The sequence below is a fragment of the Haematobia irritans genome, chromosome 1 (assembly GCF_050003625.1).
Source record: "Haematobia irritans isolate KBUSLIRL chromosome 1, ASM5000362v1, whole genome shotgun sequence".
In the NCBI taxonomy this organism is placed as follows: Eukaryota; Metazoa; Arthropoda; class Insecta; order Diptera; family Muscidae; genus Haematobia; species Haematobia irritans.
In genome coordinates this window covers 222,057,513-222,083,103 of record NC_134397.1, presented here as the reverse complement: position 1 = coordinate 222,083,103, position 25,591 = coordinate 222,057,513, and the positions used below count along the sequence as shown (strand labels likewise).

General features: G+C 33.6%; 1 protein-coding gene across 1 annotated transcript in view; it reads right to left on the bottom strand.

Annotated features, from left to right (window-relative positions):
• Positions 1 to 25,591, bottom strand: part of Lerp (lysosomal enzyme receptor protein) — a 393,366-nt gene that overhangs the window by 337,051 nt on the left and 30,724 nt on the right. Inside the window, exon 9 of the mRNA XM_075292902.1 lies at positions 7,016 to 7,464. Within this exon, the coding sequence (XP_075149017.1) occupies positions 7,016 to 7,464 (449 nt within the window). The remainder of the gene's footprint in view (positions 1 to 7,015; positions 7,465 to 25,591) is intronic.

Sequence of the window (25,591 nt, the reverse complement as noted above, 5' to 3'; positions counted from 1 at the left end):
ATTTGCAATTACCTGTGTTTGTGTTTTGTGGTAATAAAAATGGAAAACAATCTACGTTTATTGAAGGTAAGAAATTGTGAAATGTGAATACCGTTTTCCATTGAAGCCTGTTTACATTAACCCTGGACAGTCATCCTTCGTCAAAATGACGACGCGTAATTTCATTTTCGATCTAAAATGCATTTTAGTCGATTGGGAAATGATAAATTTAAGTTATACAAATGCAAATATTTTATGAATTTTTGTTGTATACTAATTAAGAACAAAATGAATAAGAAAATAAATTAAATTTTGGTTCACATTTTTGCTCACAGTGCAAGTTATAGCATCTTGAAATAAGCCGTAGTCAAAATGACGAAGGATGACGTTAGTGTACAAAAAATAAGGATGACTGTCCAGGGTTAAACGGACTAAAATAATATATTTTTTATTCATTTCTTTTAGTGACCAATTTTATTTCGTGAAATTGTCCAATCAATCCCATCAACTCCATCATTTTATCAAATATATAAGAATATGTTTGCAATAAAAAAGTGGGTACCGTATTGATCTTTTAAAATTATAAATTTTTTTCACTCCTAGTTTTCTTAAAACCAAGAGCGGTATGGGTTTGTTGTAAGATTCACCTTGAAGTTGCGAAGTGGCGTTGGCATTAAATTTCATTTTTGTTTTACCTGCCTTTTTCAGTTTGAACCCAAGTAGAGAGCAATATATCTGATATATAAACTAATGAGCTGAATTATGTAATGGTAAAAAAGTTCTCTCTTTTGGATTTAAAAATATGAAAAATATCCGAAAATAATAAAAATATGTATTTTCCATTTATATTTTTTTTTCTATTTCCAGAATTTGCAAGGTATCATCAATATAATACCAAATATTACATTGCTTTCCCATTATTTTTGTCTTTGATTGGTTCAAATTTTAATAGACGATTTCAATGCGTGGAAATTTTGAAAAGGAATTGTTAGTAAAATTAAATTACCGAGCTCCTTAATACACCTTTTTATGCTAAAAGACTACAACTGCAAAAGAAGATTAATCTACAACCTGGAACTAAAAATTGAACTTGATATTCTATGCAGGTAATGTTTAACAAATTAACTTTTAATTGAACAAAATTAAAATCGAATTATTCTGTTTACTTTCAGAAAAACTAATTTAGCTTACAGGCTGCTGATTTATTGGAAAGCTAGGCGCATCTACATATTAGAAGGAACATGCTAACATGGTTATTATTATAAGGAAGATAATTATTTATATAATTTATTTTTTTACCCTATAGTTGTTATTGATAGTAATTGTATTTGTAAGTTATGTTAGAACAAAACACAAATGACAAGAACCAAATTTATTTGTCTATTGCAGAATTCAAAAAATAATAAAATATTAAATATGTTTTATAAGAAATACATATTTTCTTTAATTTTAAATAAAACTAAATACGATTTTGGGGTCGCAATATATAAATTTTTTGATCGAAATTTATAGCCAATTTCAATTAATTGAATCAATCAAATAGTTGATTGATTTTTGTCGCGAAATTAATTAAAATTTTAATTGATTCAATTAAAACTGATTGAATTTTATGTTAAAAATCAATCACGTTTTTAATTGATTCAATCACACAATTAATTGATTCCGTGACAAAAGTCAATTAAATTTTTAATTGAAAATCGTGTTGGTTTTCAATCAAAATGGGTGATTGATACTATCATTTTCGTGATTGAAGACATTTCAATTAAAAAAATGATTGAATCCGCGATTTTCGTGATTGAAATAAATTTTTTTTTGTGTAGAGACAAAATTGCACATATTTTACATTGTTCTATGACGTGTATAATAAGCTCTACTTACAATTAGTTTTACGACTTCTCATTAATTAAAATAAAAGTGGACATCACGACACATATTTTAATAATAATAATAATAAGCAAAAATTATTGCAGCGAGACCCCTTATACTATTATCAATGAACTAAACACTTTAAAATATTGCAACTGAATAATGTAGCTTTGTGTTGTCTTTATCTTCCTTTGTGTTAATAGATGTTTTTATTCTCTCTTGTATACGTCGGCTCTCTAGTTTGTATCCCTTATTTTCGATCTTCTCTCTGTCCAATATTTTTACATTCTTCAAACCTGCAATGTGGCCATACTCTTTTACATGTTGTGCCAAAGCTGTGCTTAGCTTGCCTTTGTTGATGTCTGCTTCATGTTCACTCATTCTAACGGCAAGCATTCTGTTGAGTAAAATATGAAATAAATAAGTTTTATTTAATTCATACAAAAACCAACTAACCAAAAAGCCCAGTTTGAACAACTATAATAGAAGAAATATCTCTACTTCCATCTAACAGGTTGGCTGATGAGTCCCCGGTCTGACACATAGATGGCGTCACTAGTATTAAATGCATATTATTTTTATATAGTACCGACCTTCAAATGATTCGTGTCAAAATTTGACGTCTGTAAGTCAATTAGTTTGTGAGATAGAGCGTCTTTTGTGAAGCAACTTTTGTTATTGTGAAAAAATGGAAAAAAAGGAATTTCGTGTTTTGATAAAATACTGTTTTCTGAAGGGAAAAAATACGGTGGAAGCAAAAACTTGGCTTGATAATGACTTTCCCGACTCTGCCCCAGAGAAATCAACAATAATTGATTGGTATGCAAAATTCAAGCGTGGTGAAATGAGCACGGAGGACGGTGATCGCAGTGGACGCCCGAAAGAGGTGGTTACCGACGAAAACATTAAAAAATCCCCAAAATGATTTTGAATGACCGTAAAATGAAGTTGATCGAGATAGCAGAGGCCTTAAAAATATCAAAGGATCGTGTTGGTCATATCATTAATCAATATTTGGATATGCGGAAGCTCTGTGCAAAATGGGTGCCGCGCGAGCTCACATTTGACCAAAAACAACAACGTGTTGATGATTCTGAGCGGTGTTTGCAGCTGTTAACTCGTAATAAACCCGAGTTTTTTTCGTCGATATGTGACAATGGATGAAACAATGCTCCATCACTACACTCCTGAGTCCAATCGACAGTCGGCTGAGTGGACAGCGACCGGTGAACCGTCTCCGAAGCGTGGAAAGACTCCAAAAGTCCGCTGGCAAAGTAATGGCCTCTGTTTTTTTGGGATGCGCATGGAATAATTTTTATCGATTATCTTGAGAAGGGAAAAACCATCAACAGTGACTATTATATGGCGTTATTGGAGCGTTTGAAGGTCGAAATCGCGGCAAAACGGCCCCATATGAAGAAGAAAAAAGTGTTGTTCCACCAAGACAACGCACCGTGCCACAAGTCATTGAGAACGATGGCAAAAATTCATGAATTGGGCTTCAAGTTGCTTCCCCACCCACCGTATTCTCCAGATCTGGCCCTCAGCGACTGTTTCTTGTTCTCATACCTCAAAAGGATGCTCGCAGGGAAAAAATTTGGCTGCAATGAAGAGGTGATCGCCGAAACTGAGGCCTATTTTGAGGCAAAACCGAAAGAGTACTACCAAAATGATATCAAAAAATTGGAAGGTCGTTATAATCGTTGTATCGCTTTATGAATAATAATAATAATATGTTGAATAATAAAATCGAATTTTGACAAAAAAAATGTGTTTTTCTTTCTTAGACCGGGGACTTATCAGCCAACCTGTTATAACGATGAACCGATATGGACCAATTTTTGCATGGTTGTTAGAGACCATATATTAACACCATGTACCAAATTTCAGCCGGATCGGATGAAATTTGCTTCTCTTGGAGGATCGGCAAACCAAATTTGGTGGTCCGTTTATATGGGGGCTATACGTTAAAGTGATCCGATATGGCCCATTTGCAATACCATCCGACCTACATCAAATACATATGCAAGTTTCAAGTCGATAGCTTGTTTCGTTCGGAAGTAAGGGTGATTTCAACAGACGGATGGACCGACATGCTTAGATCGACTTAGAATTTCACCAAGACCCAGAATAGATATACTTTATGGGGTCTGAGAGCAATATTTCGATGTGTTAAAACGGAATGACGAAGTTAATATACCCCCCATCCTATAGTGGAGGGTATAAAAACAATTCTCTTGACAAATTTTTAGAAAATATATAAAGTGGTGTTACTCTGAAAATTAAGCCCTTTGGTCATGGTGAAAATTTTATATAGATTGGTTTTAACTGTTATTGCTACAAGGATTCGGATGTAAAAATAAAATTAAACTGATAAAGAAATATATTTACTACCATCTACTTTCATCTCCAGGAAAATGTTGTCTGTAGCGGAACTTCCAAAGTGAAGTTGGTTTAGTCAGGATTGTTGGGTATGCAGAAAAAATGTATAAAATGCTTCGAGGCGAAGGACCCACACTTCGGACATTCTTCTTCTATAGGGAGACACCGTGGTGCAATGATTGGCATGCCCGCCTTGCATACACGAGGTCGTGGATTTGATTCCTGCTTCGACCGAACACCAAAAAGTTTTTCAGCGGTAGATTATACCACCTCAGTAATGCTGGTGACATTTCTAAGGGTTTCAAAGCTTCTCTAAGTGGTTTCACTGCAATGTGGAACGCCGTTCGGACTCGGCTATAAAAAGGAGGTCCCTTGTCATTGAGCTTAACATAGAATCGGGCAGCACTCAGTGATAAGAGAAAAGTTCACCAATGTGGTATCACAATGGACTGAATAGTCTAAGTGAGTCTGATACATCGGGCTGCCACCTAACCTTCTTCTTGTATTGTCGGGTTCACATACTATTGTCGTTGGCAACCCTTTGTGGACAGTATTGTAACGTTTGCAGATATCTCGATTTATTTTCATTAATACTAGAAGTCAAAATAAGGCCCACATGATCGATACAGAGATGAGAGGTATCTATTCGAATCTAGAGAGGCGGGATCGTAGCTGGGTCAACCGTGAAGACGAACTTGATGGGCTTGATTCTTTCAGAAGGTGCCTTTCTTAACGCCATCCTACTGTAATTGATCTGTTGCTGGTGGACGAGACTTCTGCTGTAGTAGTAAGGACCGGTGACAACCCTTACGTGGATAGGTCTATGTGACAGCCCGTTATTTAGGGTAATATTACCAACTCGGTTATAACCTCAAAACAACGGGAAAGTACAGCAGCATAAGTCCATTATCTAGCCGATTTTGAAAGAAACAAGCCCATCAAGTTTGTCTTCACGGTTGTCCCCAATATATTGGAGAATTTCTGTCTTATTACTTAGTGCCACCCGATTCTATATTTAGCTCAATTGCAGTGGATTTCCTTTCCGGTGAAACACCTTAGAGAAGCTCACAAATTCGACCAGAAATTCGATTTCCTTATCGGTGGACATTAGGTTAGGTTAGGTTAGGTGGCAGCCCGATGTATCAGACTCGCTTAGACTATTCAGTCCATTGTGATACCACATTAGTTAACTTCTCTCTTATCACTGAGTGCTGCCCGATTCCATGTTAAGCTCAATGACAAGGGACCTCCTTTTTATAGCCGAGTCCGAACGGCGTTTCATATTGCAGTGAAACTACTTAGAGAAGCTTTGAAACCCTCAGAAATGTCACCAGCATTACTGAGGTGGGATAATCCACCGCTGAAAAACTTGTTGGTGTTCGGTCGAAGCAGGAAGAAGGAAGAAGGACGACAAAACTTCAAATTGAAGCACGGCTTGTATGTTTCTTCTTCAGGGGCAGGATATTTGCCCAAAAATCATTTTTATATCTCTTCGAATCAGTCAGTGTTTTATGACCACACATTAACCCTTTCACTACCGAAATAAACTTAATATTAAAAACTTTAATTTTTCTTCTTTTTTTACTTGTACTAACAGTATGTAGAACAGAAATTGTCATTTTGAGAACCTACCTCAATTACTTCAAGAGCTATATGAGCTTGTTCTGAAAACTTGATTCTTGAATTGTGACCAAATGGCCTTACGAAAATAAATGCTATTCGGCCTATAATATCTTTCACAGTGTGAGAAAAAAAAAATACAAAAAAGAACCCGTAAAAGTATCAGCTATAGTTTTTGTATAAATGTCCATTTACTAGAAACATACAGTAGAAAAATTATCTCAAATTCAAATCGTATTTTTCCCCAGCAAAAAAAGCGTCGCCAAAAAAGTAGTGAAAATGTTCTTTTTGGATCCGGAAGTGGTGCAAAATTGGCGCAGAAGCGATTATTTTAACATGGGCTTGTCATAGGATGGATTTTCACCATTTCAACAGTCGTTGCACTGAATTTGCATCACTTCTTAAGGTGTGATGCGAATCCAGTGATTTGGATGTGAATAAAGAAATTTTGTGATATTTTGACGAATAAATAATTTTTAATTTTTTTTTATGATTTTTAATGCATTATAACGCTTGTCTGGAACGTTTGACATCAAATGTTTTCAAAAATTCGCAATTTTTCTAGAAAAGATTTAGCATTTTTTCGGCAAAATTTAAATAATTTGCACTAATCTATTAATTTTTAATCTGTTTTTAACCCATTGGAAACAATAAAATTTTAAAAATATGAAAAAAGTGGGTTATAAAAAATTGACTCAAAAGAACTTCCTGTGCAGTTAAAATAAAGAACATCTTTGGTAGAACATTTTTGGAAGTGCTTTTAAAGTTGTGCCTTAAGAAGAACTTCCAAATTTTTTTGCTGGGTCGTTTATTGTTAAAGAAGTTTATAAAAATGTATTTTAGTGTTCACCAATATGGAAAATGTTTATAGCTTATTTAGATTAAAGCCTCTACTTTAAAATAACATCGAGAAATAAATCGAAACTAAGTGGGAAAATAGAATTTGGTATCTGTCTCGAATGTCCTTCTAAGTGGGCATCGGTAGTGAAAGGGTTAATTGTCAGTAAATGTTTATTTTCATAGCCTGAATTTTCACTAACAAGCACTTACCAACAGTGTTTGAGGTTTCACGAAAATTATACATCATTTTAATGGTTTTTTAATAAGACCCTTCATTATCTTATGAGGAATCCCTGACTAAATAAAAATTCCACTCCAGCCAACTTACCTTTGTAGACATTGTCAATTGCTGTTTTCCCATTAAAGATGCATCAATTTCGGCTACATAGTTTTCCGTATTACTAATCAAAGGTGTCAAATCGATATAATCCATTCCAGTGCCATCCTCTGAATGTTCAACATAAACTTTAGTTTTACAATTTATCTGCTCACGACATGCCAACTCTGTCTGGTACTGTATTAGAACTGAACACTTGGAATTTTCAATTATTTTAGGACCGAAATTACTATCATTGTTGCTGTTGCCATTGCCATTGGTTCTATTGGCACAGACAAATTCGATTCTTGTTGACCATTTGGTGGGTAGTGAGCCAGCTTTCGTTTCACAAATGGCACCATCCTTATATAAAAGATACGGTGTGCCAGTTTGATCGATACTCAAATGTGTACTGATTTTACCCAGACTGGTAGCTTGATTATTCGATTCAGCACAAGAACCTGGAAAAAACACATAGAAAGAAGTAGAACCAAAAAAAAACAATATCGAGTAAATGAAAAGGAATACCAAATGAATAGGACTCCAATGGGGAGGAGACTAAATTGCTAAAGCTGAGACAGACGTCTAGCATAAATATTAATTAAAGTTGATTACGTCGAGTCGTCAACTAATTGCTATGCAGGTAAAGTCCACTAATTCATCTCTTTAGAGAATAACTGATTGATAACTGATTGGAATTGCACACCGAAGTATAGGTATTTTGTTTTTTTTTTTTTTTTGAGGATGAAGGAAGAAATAAAGCAAATTCAAAAAGCATCAAATATTGGATTCATAACGGTAGGAAAAACCTAAATATTTTCGATTGTAGATTCTTTTTTTTTTTCGTCTTAACCAATGAACTACTTTGAAATAATTAGATTTTTATCCGATGAATGGGTAAATGGAATTTGAATGGGTGGAATTTTATAAGTGTGAGGTGTTGATTTCTAGTTTTCTCTTACAGTACAGTGTGTTCAGCAATTTCTCAAATAACGTTTTTCTATTACTCAGACACTTTCAGTAAAACATAAATAGGTTCCCGTAATGCCAAATTGCATCTATTACCAAACAGTCGGGTGCAGCAACAATAATAAATGTCCCGAGCTATCACGTTTGCACTTCGCACTGAAGTAAAAGTGGAAGAAGATCTCAATAACTGAATTGTAGACGCTTCAGTTATAGTTCAGTTTCAGTTGAACTGATATTCGATACTATATTATCGGATACTTTTGTGTCGATGCAATAGATAGATGTTAGTAATTCTACGAGATTTCAATTCAAACGCAATTTTTTGTTGTCGCTTTCGGATATATTTTCGGGCTATTGAATCTTGGGAGTAGTAGTAGTCTAGCGAGCAGTCGTGACTTCAGATTCACTAACGATTTCTAAAAACTACTACGATAACTCTTCTTCTTTTGGACTTCAGACTTCCTGGTTGAATTACAGACGGATGTAGCTATATACTGGAAGTCTCAATAATTGAACTGCAGTTTCATTGGTTGAACTCCAAATCAAAGTCGGAGCGATACATTCTATAGCCTTTTATACGAGTCCAAAGTTCCGGCGCAATGCTATGTTTTTCGATAAGTGTACCAACGGATATAATGCAGCAGCATCCTACGAGTACAATCGATTCATACATCTTATCATATGGTTTAGGAAATTTCAATGATGACTACATCTTCGAAAGTGTTTTTCAGGTTATGTGAAGAATTCTCACAACATGCGGCTGTGGCTCCAGATTGATTTTTTGCAAATGGGGCGAAATTTTTCAATTTCGAAATGGCCTAAGGACTAGAGGTGTGCACGTGGCACGAAATTGTCGTGACTCACGAAAATTTTCGTGATTCGTTCGTGAGTCATGAGTCACGCTCATGACAACAGCGTAAGTGTGCGTGGGCGTGGTTAACAAACCAAAATTTCGTGCGTGAGCGTGAGTCACGAAAATAATATATTCGTGAGTGTGCTTGAGTAATGAATTACACTCACGAAAATATTCCTGCTCACCAACATAAAACGCTTAAGAGTTAAATTCAATTACAATTTTAGTGACACCTGGGATGTTAAGAGTTTAATAACACTCTCGATTTTAATAATACTCATGTTTTCAGACACTTCGGTAAGGTAAATTAATCATAAAATTATTCTTGAGTCAAGATATTTTTCGTAAGGCACGGTATTTTTCGTGAGTCCGGATGTTTTTGTGCGTGAGTACAAATTTTCTTTTCGTGAGTGTGCGTGCCAAAAAATATCGTGCGTGAGTGTGTGTGTGATTTTTGAGTCGTGAGTGTGCGTGAGCGTGAGTAAACTATTCCTCACGTGCACACCGCTACTTTATTTTTGGAAATATAAAACATCTCTGATTTACTTTGAAATTTACAGAAAAAGTTGGAGGGAGATTATGAAATTTTAATTTTTGCTATTTAAGAAGGGGGTCCTCCCCGATTTTTTGAAAATTGGGTTAAAGTTTCCCAAATATTTCTCTTGATTTTTTGATTTTTGTTGGGGGAGGAAGACCTCCTTTTTGCCTGAATAGTGAAAAAACTAAACTTATCCGATTTACTAGAAATTTACAAAAGACGTCGGAGCAGGTAATGCAATTAATATGGGGCACCTGATTTTTTATCTTTGATCGGGAAGGACAGTCTCCCCCTCTTCGATTTGCTTAAAATTTCCAGAAAATGTTGTGACCAAAATCCCCTATTTTGTTTTTCCACATTTAGTCTAGGAGGAGGACCTCCATTTTACCCTTCCCTTTCACGGAAGATTAGGGGTGCCAAAGAAATGTGATGTACCTGATATTTTGATATTTAGACGGGAAGGCGTCATTCCCTTTGCCCGGCTTTTCGGGGCTAAATTTTCCCGATTTGCTTGAAATTTTCAGAGAATGTTGGGGTATCCCTTAGTCAAAAATCCAATGCTCGATTTGCTTGAAATTTTTAGAGAATATTGGGCGATCCCTAGCCAAAAATCCAATGCTCTATTTTTCGAAATTTGATTGAGGAGGGAGACCTCCATTTTAAGTATAGTGAAACAACCAAACTCTGGTTTACTGCAAATTTATAAAGCACGTCGGAGCAGGTTATGAAATTAATATGGGGTACTTGAGTTTTTTGGAAGGGGTTCTCCCTGTTGCCAGACTTCTTACAAATTGGACTAAAGTTTTCCAATTGAATTTGTCACCCTTTTAACATATCAAAACTTCTCCTATTTACTCGAAATCTGCAGAGAACTTGGGAAGGGGAACTCCTTATTGGAATAGTGAAAAATTTTAACTTAGTCGATTTACTTGGATGTTATGAAATGGGTACGAGATTTTTCTATCTGGGGAGGGAGAGAAGAGAAAAGTTCACCTCTGTGGTATCTTAATAGACTGAAATATCGGGCTGCCACTATACCAAACCTAGCGGGGTCACTTGTTTCGTGTTCACACAAAAAAATTCTGATTCAATCACGAAATTAATTGATCCATTTAATTTTTCAATTGAAAGGTCTTCAATCACACAAATAATAATATCAATTAAAATTAATTGATCCAATCAAAAAATTAATTTCTACTATTAATTTTTGTGATTGATTTTTGTTTCAATTAAAAAATTTGTTGAATCAATTAAATTTTTAATTAAATATATTTTAACCCTCCAAGCCACCGTGGTTCAATGGTTAGCATGCCCGCCTTGCATACACAAGGTCGTGGGTTCGATTCCTGCTACGACCGAACACCAAAAAGTTTTTCAGCGGTGGATTATCCCACCTCGGTAATGCTGGTGACATTTCTGAGGGTTTCAAAGCTTCTCAAAGTGGTTTCACTGGAATGTGGAACGCCGTTCGGACTCGGCTATAAAAAGGAAGTCCCTTGTCATTGAGCTTAACATGGAATCGGGCAACACTCAGTGATAAGAGAGAAGTTCACCACTGTGCTATCACAATGAACTGAATAGTCTAAGTGAGCCTGATACATCGGGCTGCCACATAACCTAACCTAACCCTCCAATTCCCAATCCCGCCTTTAGGCCGACTTCATTAAATATGGAAGCTTTTAGTAAAATACATCTTAAGACAAAAAAAATGGGTGCAATAAAAATAAAACATAGTTGAAACTGTTAAAGAGGCTTTGCAGCATATGCTGAATTTTACCGTATAATTTTTTCTTGTTTAGTTTTCTTGCCTTTGTGTCGTTAACTTTTAATATTTAATCAGCTGGCAAAAAAATTGGGGCATTAAAGGGTTAAGACTCAATTAAGACTTTAATTGGAAAAATTTTTGTGAAATTTTTTTCTGTGTTCGATTTTTTGAAAATTGATTTTTCTGATTTTCTTGAAATTTGGTCCCCAAATGAGAATTCGATAATAAATTTCTTGATATTTGCACGTGAGAAGAAGCTCCTTCTTGTCAGACTTTTGTAAGTAAAAACTTTAAAACGATATATGTTCGGGAAATAAATCTTCCTCGCGGTCGACATTTTAAGCAGAGGAAAACAACCACTCGACAAACCAAGCTTCAAATCCACAGAAAATGTGGAGGATGGTCCAACGATTTTAAACAAGTGCATAATTTTTAGAAAACTTGGTGGGAGGGAACCACCCTTTCCGCCACTTTTTCTTAAACATATTAACCATTTTACGCCTATATATGCACCGAATGCAGTGAGAATACACTCATATTATTTTGCTCTTCGTATATGATCGAAACTACCATGTTTATTCTATGCGTGTAGTGTCCATCAACCTATGCATCTGATTGCCTCTTAACCATTATTTTTTCTACTTGAGATTATAAGGACTAAATTAAAATCCGTTCTTCAATTGCAATTACAACATTACACAATTACTAAAATCTTTAGGAGACATTCTTACATTAAAGCAAGTAAAGATAGGGTCCTCCTTCTCATTCATTTCTACACTAAGGGTCATTAGCTTAAATGGATAATCTCAAAAGTTCATCGATACGAGCAATACGAGTAACGTACTTACACACATAATATATATAGTCCTTAAATGTGCCATAAATTTCTCTTTGACCATAAATGGAAGATGAATGCCATTGCTGTTGACCATGCCAATGGGATTGTGAGAATATGTCGTTGCGAATTCTAATGCATCTTGAGTGCAATCAAGTAGAAAAATTAACTCAATAGTCTCGAAAAATGTTCAAATGACCAAATCGTTTCGGACAGAAAGATGGACACAGCAAACACACCACACCCTCTCTTTGTATAAGAAAATGTGAAACATAGAAAAAATATGAAAATTGTAGAGTATATATTTATTGGGATGGGTCAACATTAAAAAAGACACCAACTTTTTGGTCTACGACATCAGTGACGCGTGCGTAGAAACAGTGCGTCGGCCATACAAAATCCATTTTTGAAGAGAGCAGAGTAGCAAACACTTCATTCATAAAACCTATAGAAAGGAACCCCGAGCGCCACAGGACAAAAACGACCGCGTCGACCTAAGAAGTAGAGATAATGTGGTCAACCTTTGCTAATGACATCATGGTGAATATAGTCAACTTCGCCAATGTAACCTCTACAAGTAATACCCGCAGCACTTAAACCACTTTAGAGGCGACATTACATTAGTAAATGCCAGTAGTTCTGAAGTACTCCACTCCCGTAATCGTACGGTTATAGAAATAAAATGTTGACAAAATTTTCTATAGAAATAAAATGTTGACAAAATTGTCTATAGAAATAAAATTTTGACAAAATTTTCTATAGAAATAAAATTTTGACAAAATTTTCTATAGAAATAAAATTTTGACAAAATTGTCTATAGAAATAAAATGTTTACATAATTTACTATAGAAATAAAATTTTGAAAAAATTTACTACAGAAATAAAATTTTGAAAAAATTTTCTATAGAAATAAAATTTTGACAAAATTTTCTATAGAAATAAAATTTTGACAAAATTTTCTAAAGAAAAAATTTGTTGACAAAATTTTCTAAAGAAAAATTTTCTATAGAAAAAGAAAAAAAAATCTAACAAAATTTCTATAGAAATAAAAAAATTGATAAAAATTTGTAGTATGAATACATTTTTTTTCCAATGAATGAATGAGACAATTTTTTTGGGTGTATACATTTTATCTACATATTTTTTATTGTGGTACTATCATATTTACATTATTTCTTAAGACAATATAAAAATTTTCTATAGAAATAAAATTTTGACAAAAATTCCTATAGAAAATAAAATTCTAACAAAATTTCTATAGAAATAAAAAAATTGATAAAAATTTGTGGTTAGTATGAATACATTTTTTTCTTCCTTCGAATGAATGCATTTTTGGGGTGTATACATTTTATCTACCTAATAATTTTAGTTCTATAGGAAATTTTATCAAAAATATATTTCTATATAAAATTTGGTCAAAATATTATTTCTCTAGAAAATTTTGCCAAAATTTTATTCCTCTAGAATATTTTCTCAAAATTTTATTTTTTTTCAAAATTCTATTTCTATAGAAAATTTTCTCAAAATTTATTTGTATCGAAAATTTTGTCAAAATTTCTATAGAAAATGTTGTCAAAATTTTATTTCTATAGAAAATTTTGTAAAAATTTAATTTCTATAGAAAATGTTGTCAAAATTTTATTTCTATAGAAAATTTTGTCAAAATTTTATTTCTATAGGAAATTTTGTCAAAATTTCATTTCTATAAAAAATTTTGTCAAAATTTTATTTCCATAGAAAATTTTGTCAAATTCATTTCTATTTTTTCGCAAAATTTTATTCCTATAGAAAATTTTCCCAAAATTTTATTCCTCTAGAATATTTTCTCAAAATTTTATTCCTACAGAAAATTTTCTAAAATTTTTATTTCTATAAAAAATTTTGTCAAAATTTTATTTCTATAGAAAATTTTGTCACAATTTTATTTCTATAGAAAATTTTGTCAAAATTTTATTTCTATAGAAAATTTTGTCAAAATTTTATTTCTATAGAAAATTTTGTCAAAATTTTATTTCTATAGAAAATTTTGTCAAAATTTTATTTCTGTAGAAAATTTTGCCAAAGTTTTATTTCTATAGAAAATTTTGTTAAAATTTTATTTCTATCAAAAAATATTGTCACAATTTTATTTCTATAGAAAATTTTGTCAGAATTTTATTTCTATAGAAAATTTTGTCAAAATTTCATTTCTATAAAAAATTTTGTCAAAATTTTATTTCTATAGAGAATTTTGTCAAATTCATTTCTACAGAAAATTTTGTCAAAATTTTATTTCTATAGATAATTTTGTTAAAATTTTATTTCTATAGAAAATATTCGCAAAATTTTATTCCTATAGAAAATTTTCCCAAAATTTTATTCCTTAGAATATTTTCCCAAAATTTTATTCCTACAGAAAATTTTCTAAAATTTTTATTTCTATAAAAAATTTTGTCAAAATTTTATTTCTATAGAAAATTTTGTCAAAATGTTATTTCTGTAGAAAATTTTGTCAAAATTTTATTTCTATAGAAAATTTTGTCAAAATTTTATTTCTATATAAAATTTTGTCCAAATTTTTATTATTATAATTTTGTTAAAATTTTATTTCTATAGAAAATTTTGTCAAAATTTCATTTCTACAGAAAATTTTGTCCAAATTTTTATTATTATAATTTTGTTAAAATTTTATTTCTATAGAAAATTTTCGCAAAATTTTATTTCTATAGAAAATTTTCGCAAAATTTTATTCCTCTAGAATATTTTCTCAAAATTTTATTCCTACAGAAAATTTTCTAAAACTTTTATTTCTATAGAAAATTTTGTCAAAAATTTATTTCTATATAAAATTTTGTCAAAATTTTATTTCTATAGAAAATTTTGTCAAAATTTTATTTCTATAGAAAATTTTGTCAAAATTTTATTTCTATAGAAAATTTTGTTAAAATTTTATTTCTATAGAACATTTTGTTAAAATTTTGTTTCTATAGAACATTTTGTTAAAATTTTATTTCTATAGAAACAAAAAACAAAACAAAACGATGTATAACATACAAAAAAAAAACATTTTTTTAACAAATATTTAATAAAATAAATTTCCGCTGGTGAGATTTGAACCAGTGTTCTTTATTTTGCATTCATAAAAGACCATCTCAGGAAGTAGTTAGAATGTCATGCCGTGGTGTCATATTAGGTTCATGTCACAAACATTTGAATAGACATTAGGTTAGGTTAGGTGGCAGCCCGATACCACATTGGTGAACTTCTCTCTTATCACTGAGTGCTGCCCGATTCCATGTTAAGCTCAATGACAAGGGACCTCCCTTTTATAGCCGAGTCCGAACGGCGTTCCACATTGCAGTGAAACCACTTAGAGAAGCTTTGAAACCCTCAGAAATGTCACCAGCATTACTGAGGTGGGATAATCCACCGCTGAAAAACTTTTTGATGTTCGGTCGAAGCAGGAATCGAACCCACGACCTTGTGTATGCAAGGCGGGCATTCTAACTATTGCACCACGGTGGCTCCCTTGGAAAAAAAAATATTTTTGTTTTTTAGTTTTTTTTTTTTAATTTTTTTCTTCCAAATGAACTTCCAAGGCACAACTTCTAAAGCAATGCAAAGGATCCAAATATGGAGTACTTCCGTCCTATGACAAGTCCATGTAAAATTCATTGGAGATGATCCAAGTTTGCACTACTTCCGGATCACAAATTGGGGATCCAAACTACTTTTTTGGAAGCTCTTTTTTGGCTGGGCGTGAATGCAATGTCCGACCATACCATCCAAACCGCATTCCCAATATTAGAAACTGTCTTCTACCTCATATAAGACACTGTCTTCTACCTCATATAAGACACTGTCTTCTACCTCACTTGTTTCCAAATCTGCAGGGACTATAATTTTCATATTAGGAGGCTGGTCATAGAAAAAATCGGAACCCATTTCCCTTCAGTCTTAATGAGACGTCATGTCAATGACGTATGCGCCAATATTGAAATCCCTAGCGAAAACTATTATACCTAGGAGACTGCGGTCAATGTTGCCTTAGAATGATCAACTGAATCACCTAGGGAAAGTTCTTATCTTATCATCTTACTTGTTAAGTCGAAAAGTCCTTACCTTTACAAGTTAAAAGCAACACCAATCCTTTCAGGATAAGACATCACAAAATTTTTTCCAAACATTTACAATTTCTAAAATTCACAATTGACCACATTGCTTAAAAAAACAAAGTATCTCTCAGTCTACCCTAATCAACAAGGAGACATTCCCACACACATTCACATATAGAGTATTTATGGCATGAGAAAGTATAGCTCCTTAGAAAGATTACAGAGTGGCCCACATAAATGATTTTTATTGCTTAACAGATGAATGACTTTGGAGTATGGCAATGACAACAGCAACAACACCCAAGGCACACGAACACACACACACACACGCACGCACGCAATACATACACTCACAAATATAACCCTAATATCGTTACAAATCATAGTAAATGGCCTATAAGGCTAAAGTGACCAAACGAGTGAACGAGTGAGTGACCACCTCAATCCAACCTCTTCGAACCAAGCAACCAACCAACTGACCGACTAACCGATCGAATGTGTCCCAAAACAAAGTGTTTGCTGTTGTTAGCTCAACAGCATCAACAACCAACGACAGGTCTGGACAGTTGAGTTCAGCCTAAAATGGCAGATGGCCGACTAACATTGAAGCCATGTGGCATAAACATCAATGGACTAAAGGAATGCCAAACAACCTAATATATTCGCAACGGATGTTGGGACGCGCTAACACCCACACACTCACCCGAACACAAACTTTTTCAGGACGATGTCAATGTGGAAGGTGGTGTAACCAGTGACACGTAATACCGCCATAGCCACACGTATTCATAGGGCATCACGTACTCACATACCCAACCAACAAAACGGACAAGGATAACACAGGACGACACATAAGAAATACTAACACCCACTCTCCCCTATCATGGACGGGGTACGTGTGTGCATGTGTGTGTGTGTCTGTGGGATGTTATAAGAGGTGCCCTTATGCATGGAACTGGCGTGACAAGACCACTGACTAGAAAGGCTAACGGGTCTTTGGTGTGTGATTATTTTAATTTATAAACGTGTGGAAATTTTGTTAAAATTCTCCACACAATGTGATTTTCTGGTACATTTCATCTTGATATGGCTGAATGTCACTCTAACGTGGAATGACGCTATTCCACAATATTACACTGGACTATGTTGGATGGCATGAGCATTATGAGTCCTAATGGTGTTCGGACTCAACAAATTTACACTGTAGAGGGAGAAATATGTTTTCCAGAGCTTAGCTGGGGAAAGCCGGACGATATAATCTTTTGTAGAAATTTCAATACAGCAACACATGCCCTCCTGTTGATGATGACAAAACTTTTCGACGAAATTAAGGTGTCTGCTCCAACCATTTATAGGTGCAGGTAATTTTTGTGATATTTAATATTAGAAGGCATAGTGTGACTAAAATGATCATCTCTCATCGACAGAATAAGGTGAATGATAATTAATCATTGAAAATCGACGCATTCTGAACGCATCAACCGCTACTTCAGGTGTCGAAAAATTTTGACATCTCATTTTAGTTTTTAGGTGCAGGAATAAAAAGAAGTCACTAAAATATTTCCAATATCACTAAAATATTTCCAATTAAAAATTTAATTGATTCAAAATTTTTTTTAAATCAAACCAAAAATCAATCACCAATATTAATAAAAAAAATTAATTTGTTAATTGGATCAATTAAATTGTTAATTGTGATTGATACAATCATTTCTGTAAAGATATTTCAATTAAAAATTAATTGGATCAATTAATTTTGTAATTGAATCCTAAAATTATTATATTCTGCGAATTCAGGACTATACGGTGGGTGACCCATCAAATCGGTAGTTTGAGTGCTCAAAACTGCAATTGTTTGAGTCGATGTGTGAGAGTTCGCATTGTCTTGATTTCTTGCAAGACAACTGATTGATAAGTGGTTTTGCACTACTCAGAATTGAGTGTTCTGCGTTGTTCGAGACATGTCTAGTACTTCCGATCATTTGGTTGGAAGTGGGAACAACTTTTGTTGGATTTGGCTCATCTCGAAACACCCATAAAGGCGACTGCTGTTTAAATCTACAATTCATCACCTGTCACAACATGATAGACGTGTTTAGTAGCACCACGATCGTATTTTTGGCGCATTTCTTTCGATCAAATGAGACGAAAATTTTTGAGCCATTGAAAAATTGTGTGGAATCCAATGCGATAAAATTTTTTTGACAGTCAAATGTTCATGAAATATTGAATATATGCTGGTCCCAGTAATACCTTCACAGAAAAAAATCACCAAAATATTTGCAATTAAAAAGCCAATTAAAGCTAAAAACTTTTTCAATTAAAAAATTAAATGAAATCCACCGTGATGCAATGGTTAGCATGCCCGCCTTGCATACGCAAGGTCGTGGGTTCGATTCCTACTACGACCGAATACCAAAAAGCGGTGGATTATCCCACCTCAGTAATGCTGGTGACATTTCTGAGGGTTTCAAAGCTTCTCTAAGTGGTTTCACTGGAATGTGGAACGCCGTTCGGACTCGGCTATAAAAAGGAGGTCCCTTGTCATTGAGCTTAACATGGAATCGGGCAGCACTCAGTGATAAGAGAGAAGTTCACCACTGTGGTATCACAATGAACTGAATAGTCTAAGTGAGCCTAATACATCGGGCTGAAACGTTAGAACTGTTAGAAATCAGTTCCCATTACACTGAAAAAAAGTTTTCCCAGTACTGATTCCGAGCCAAAGAAGCTGAGAATTGAAGTACACTCGCACAAACATTTTCTGATTGAATCGTGATTGATTAATTAATTTTTAAATGAAATGTCTTCAATCACGAAAATTATAGTATCAATGGAAGTTTTAATTCGGCATAAACAAATATTTGATTAAAAAATTACTTGATTTCAGTTGAAAATTTAAATTAATTTTCTAATTGATTCAATTAAAAATGTAATTGATGTCGATTACAAAACTCAATTAATTTTCGAATTCAAAATCAAAAATTTAATTAATACCAATTGTAAAACTAAAGCAAGTAAGGAAAGTCTAAAGTCGGGCGGGGCCGACTATATTACACCCTGTACCACTTTGTAAATACACATTTTGGATACTATATTAACATAAATCCGTCAAAAGTGTTGGGTGCTAATATATATTTTGGTCATTTCTGCCCAAATCGGAAAAGCATATATATGGAAGCTGTGTAGAAATCTAAACCGATTTCAACCAAATTTGACATGCATATTTAGTATTTTAATTCTACTCCCTGTGCAAAATTTCACATAAATCGGACTACAACTTGGACCACTGGGATCATATGACGGAAAATCGGCGAATGATATATATGGGAGCTATATCTAAATCTGAACCAATTTCAATAAAATTTAGCACACTTGACTACACTACTAATTGTACTCCTAGTGCAAAATTTCAACCATATTGGGCTAAAACTCTGGCTTCTGGTGCCATATAAGTCTATATCGGGCGAAAGATATATATGGGAGCTATATCTAAATCTGAATCGATATCAATCAAATTTTGTACACTTGAGTATACGACCGAGTGTTATGTTTGTGCCAAATTTCATGCAAATCAGAGTAAAACTCTGGTGTCTGGGTCCATATAAGTGCATATCGGGCGAAAGATATGCATGGGAGCTATATCTAAATCTGAACCGATTTCTTCCAAAATCAATAGGGTTCTATTCTGACCCAAAACAGGAACTTGTGCCAAATTTGAAGGCGATTGGACTTAAACTGCGACCTAGACTTTGATCACTAAAATGTGTTCACAGACAGACGGACGGACGAACATGGCTAGATCGACTCAGGGACCCACCCTTAGCATTATTGCCAAAGACACCATGTGTCTATCTCGTCTCTTTCTGGGTGTTGCAAACATATGCACTAACTTATAATACCCTGTTCCACAGTGTGGCGCAGGGTATAACAATTTATAATCGATTCAGTTAATTATTTAAATGTTTCCAAAACACCATTTTCTTCTTCTTCATCATCATCAAAGTCAGATAAATCTGAGTCATCAAAATTAACCAAAATATTTTCTATTTGATCGTTTTTTAATTTAGACATTTTATTACGTGTTCATTCGTCGCTGTTTCGTTGATGAATGAATGAGAGGGCATAGCCTTGTGTGTGATTTAAATTTCCTCAATACGCGATCTATGCCATATGGCATAGTAGGAAATAAAAAAATCGTACAGCCTTATTGAGCTACTTTAGGAATCCAGCTTTTTTTACACCAATCGAAGGAATGATTATCTACTAAACAACTTAAATAAAGTTATCAAAAAAAGTAATTTTCGCAATAAAATACATAAAAGAACGAAATGATCTGTTTTTTGCTAAAATGTGAAACTCGAGGGTGCCTACGCTTTCTGAAACTTCACAATATACTTGGTCCTCTAACTAATTTTTTTTTACAATAATTTGAAGGAAACACATAAAAAAATAATACAAAAATACAAAAACGATAAAAACCATAACTCTATAAACTTAAAATGGTCACTGAAAAGCGACTATGTCATATGGCATAGAATAACCGAAAGGGTTAAATTTAAACTTCAATCCAATTTCAAAATCAATCAGTTAATTGAATCAGTTACAGAATTAATTGAGTTTTGCGATCAACATCAATTATAGTTTTTAAGAAAATTGTTAATTAGAACAATTAATTGTTTAATAAAAACCGCGAAAATTTTCAATCAATTGATTACAAAATGCATTGTATCTATTATTTTTTAAAATTCAAAACGTAAATATTTTCAATAACTTTCTTAACTGACTTTATGTTTTTATTTTGATTTTGATTAACTTTTTAATCAAACTAGAAACATTATATCAATTAGTAAATGATTGAAAGTTTTTAATTAAAAATTAATTGATACAATTAATTTTTTAATCAAACTCAACAGACTAATTCAGTTAAAAATTATTGCATTTTTTTTTTTAAGTTTTAATTAAAAAATTCATTGATACAATTTATCATTTTTTAACTGGCTTAGTCTGTTGAGTTTGATTAAAAAATTAATTGTATCAGTAATTATACAACTATTTTTCGAGCTTTATGGACAGATATAGATTAAGGAACATGGTTAATAGAGCCATTGAAAAGAAAACGCCAGATACCAATCTATACACGCCTGGACTGTACATGTTTCGGTTCGGGCGAATGAACCTTTCCACAGCCTTTAGTATATTTCTGGCTGGGAGAGATAACTCAATTTTGGGCCCTTTATGCTAACTCCTTATGGAGAAAACATTTGGGAAATTTCCTCTTACAAATTGAATCATCTTTTCTCCCACTGTACATCATCTTTTCATATAACTTGTATCAGTTAATTTTTTATTTAAAATTTTTAATCATTTACTAATTGATATAATGTTTCTAGTTTGATTGAAAAGTTAATTGTATCTATTAGTTTATTAATTGAAAAAGTTTTCGGCTTCAATTAAACTTTTAATGGGAAATGTGTTGGCGATGTTTTTTCTGTGTAAGAATATCTTTAAGATGCGATTCTCTTTTAATTTCAAACGCGACTTCAATTAACATATGCTATGTTAATTGAAAAAACCCTTTAGAATAAAGTGTTGAAATACGTCTCCTGGCTTTGTGGTCAGGATACAAAAGGTCTACAAATTTACACATTATCATTAATTTTGAAGAGAATAAGAATAATTAATGCCAAGTTTACCTTAGTCAAAACAAACATTTCTTTCAGGTAAAAATACCCATTTTAAGTGGAATCACTTAATTAAAAGAACAAAACGACTTAGTTGAAAAATGTACCGACTTTTGAACAAGGGATAAAACTTTATGTCAAAAAAATGCTTATAAGCTACTAAGCAAAATTCGTATTCTAATTTTAAGGACATGAAATCTTTGGCCTCGCGACAATATTTTTTCAGTGTATTGTTTTTGACTAAAGAAACAACAACAATCGTTTATTCACCAATCAGCTGAATTTTGTAATTCATCTTCTAAAAATAGTTTCATTTAAATTGGTACAGTGCTTAGTCGATTTCATTCCCATTAGTTTCCATAGTTTTTTCCATTATTATTGAGAATTTAATTAAATTTCCAGCTAAACATTTAATTTTGCACATTTTTAAAACTGCAAAAGTTATCTTCGTTGTAAAAAATCCTCCATCCTCCGACCATTTAATACTGTACATCAATTTAATTGCATGAAAAATGCCATAACTTGAATGTTATATTCGACATAAGTGTATTGGTGATTTATTACCGGAAAGTTTCTTGCCATTAATATTGTATTGGTGGAGAGGAGAATTGGCGTGTTAAGTATCGATGCATTCTTGTTTGTCACGACACTCCCAATATATAAAGCGCATATCATAATTCACAGTTTTCATTCGACTATTGGGCGGAAACGGAAATACAATCGCATTTCCGTTAAGCCAGTGACTGTATTGACCATCATGGTCATTGTATATGTTTTGTATTCCAGAGCTACTGTAAAACAACTGTACACCATCATCGTTCGTCCTTCATAACATCATGGATGAGTCTCCCACTAGAGAGATATCCACTGTTATGTACACTCAAAAAAAAGCAAAGTTTACTTCAATTCAAAGATTTTGACTTTCCCTTAAGGATTTTGGTATTGATTCCGAGCCAAAGATGGCCCTTCATTAAAATAAAGACATCGTTCAGAGAATTATATAGCTTTGAAACTACACTCAAAAAAACAGTGACCCCGCCAGGAAAGAAAATTTTGGTTAATTTTAGAAAATGTTAACTAAACTGTATTACAAACGCAAACCTCGGACCTGATGGAATTACTCCGGCGGAGTTACAAGCAGTGACTCACAGAATTATCCCTTGGTTGACGGTGATATATAAAGGATGTATAAACTTAGCATATATTCCAAAAAAATGGAGGGAAACAAAAATAGTTTTCATACCTAAAGCGGGAAAAGCCTCTCACTCGAGTACGAAAGAATTCCGACCAATCAGCTGATCGTGAACAGAGGCACTCCCCAAAGAGGAGTTCTATCACCTCTTCTTTGGAATGTTACTATAAACAACCTTCTGGTTTCCCTAGAAAAAGAAAGGATGAAAGTGGTGGCATACGCAAATGTTGTGGCTCTAGCAGTCAGGGGAAATTTTCCATCCACAATTAGAGATATTATACAGAGAGCCCTCCGCATGACTGAAAAATGGGCGAAAGAGAATGATCTTGGGGTAAATCCTGCAAAGACAGAACTAGTCATGTACTGCAAAGATCGCAAAACTCCCACGGTTAAGTCCATATCCTCAGGGGGGAGTGTGCAAAATACCTTGGCGTTATTTTGGGCAGGAAGCTGAACTTTAAGCTTCATATTGAAGAAAGGGCGAGAAAAGCAACGGTGGCTTTGTACTCGTGTAAAAAGGCTATAGGAAAAAAGTGGGGACTAAAACCGAAAATTGTGCATTGGCTATACACGGCAGTGGTTAGACCTATAACGCTGTATGTTGTTGTAGTCTGGTGGCCGGCACTTCAGCAGCCGACCAGTTTAGATAAAGTGCAACGTATGGCTTGCTTGTGTATCTCAGGCGCATTCAGTAAGACAGGAACAGATTCCCTTAACCCTCTAATGCCCCAATTTTTTTGCCAGCTGATTAAATGTTCAATGTTAACGACACAAAAGCAAGAGAACTAAGCAAGAAAAATTTATACCGGTAAATTCAGCATATGCTGCAAAGCTTCTTGAATAGTTTAGAATAAGTTTTCTTTTTATTTTGCTCATTTTTGTTGTCTTAAGGTGTGTTTTAATAAAAGCTTCCTTATTAAATGAAGACCGCCTAAAGGCGGGCTTGGGCATTAGAGGGTTAATGTCATGCTGCATCTATTGCTTTTAGACATTTTGGCCAAACAGTCAGCTGCAACAACGGCTATGCGTTTGCGCGAGCTATCGCTGTGGTCGGAAAAAAAGTACGGTCACAGTTCGGTCCTCAAAAAAAAAATGACAGATGTGCCAAACGTAGTGGATTACACTCTGGCGAAACCACCTTTCGACAAAAAGTTTGAAACTCTAATTCGCAACAGTGAGGCGTGGTGCCCACAGACGCCGGGGAATAAACGTCATATAGATTTCTACACTGATGGCTCCAAATTGCATGGGAAAGTGGGTTTCGGAGTATATTCTAACGACCTGGAATTTCGTATAGCGAAAAGATTACCTACTCACTGTAGTGTCAACCTTCGAATAGCGAAAAGATTACCTAATCACTGTAGTGTTTTTCAGGTTGAAATATTAGCAATAAGAGAGGTGGCGAATTGGCTGAGAAGTAATGTTCCAACAAATGTTGGCATTAATATATACTCAGACAGTAAACCTGCAATAAAATCCTTGGATTCAGTGTTCCTTAACTCGAAAAAGGCCAATATGGGTGCCTGACCATAGGAACATACCGGGAACTGCGAAGCGGATGAGTTAGCAAGGCTAGGAACTACCTTACATATTCCAGGGGAACTAGAATCTGTTGGTATGCCTCTGGCTACCTGCAAGCTCTTACTGTGTGAGAAGGCTGTTATGATGACAAATGTCAAGACGTCAGATTTCACTTCTGATGTCTGCTATAACGGGTCGCAGCCTTATAGGCGATTTTGCAAAAACTATTGGCGCGAAGTGTAATGACTATTGTATGAGCTGTCATCATGCGGAGGAAAAGGAATCAATTGAACACCTCTTGTGTGAGTGTCCTGCATTTTTTGGAGTAAGCAAATTTTAGAGGCATATAACTTTAGATAACTGGCGGACCTGGAAAACGTTAACTTAAGCAGTCTGCTAATGTTTTTGGAACAATCTGGTTGGTTCAGCATAATCGATAAGGTTCAGCGGTTAAAACTAGAAGTGCCCATATGTAATAGGTACTCTTAGTTAATGTGGTATCACAATGGACTGAATAGTCTAAGTGAGCCTGAAACTTAATCGGGCTGCCATTTTAACCTAACCTTTACAAACGCAAATGTCACGCCGAGTTCACAAAAATAAATAACTATTTTTCGACAGATTCAAGAAAATTTATTAATCATAATTATTTTTTTTTTCACGTGTAAAAGAAAATTTCGTAGTGTGAAAGAAAATATTTGAGTTCAAAACTGCAAAAATGTCTTTAGTGTTATACGAAGTTCAAGATGGGCGCATTATTGGAAAACTTTAAAAATTTTAATAAATTCTGAACTATTTTGTTGTAGACACGAATTGAGTACATCCGTATGCTTCATTTGTGTATAATTTCCTCCTATTTTAGTTAAGTTAAATAACGTGCGCAAAAAATTATTAAGGTTAAGAAAACTTTCTCAAAACATAATAATTCCATAAACTAAGAGATAATGTGGTGAAAAATAGGATTCACTTTTTTCTATATATATGAATTTTTAATTCTATAGATTTAATTTTTTTTTAATTCTATAAATATAAAATTAGAATTCTGAAAGTTTTCCTAATTAAAAAAAGCATTAAACCACAGATGCAAAATCCTCAAAATAAGTATTAACCATTTTTAAAGCTTTTTTGTTTTTTTTG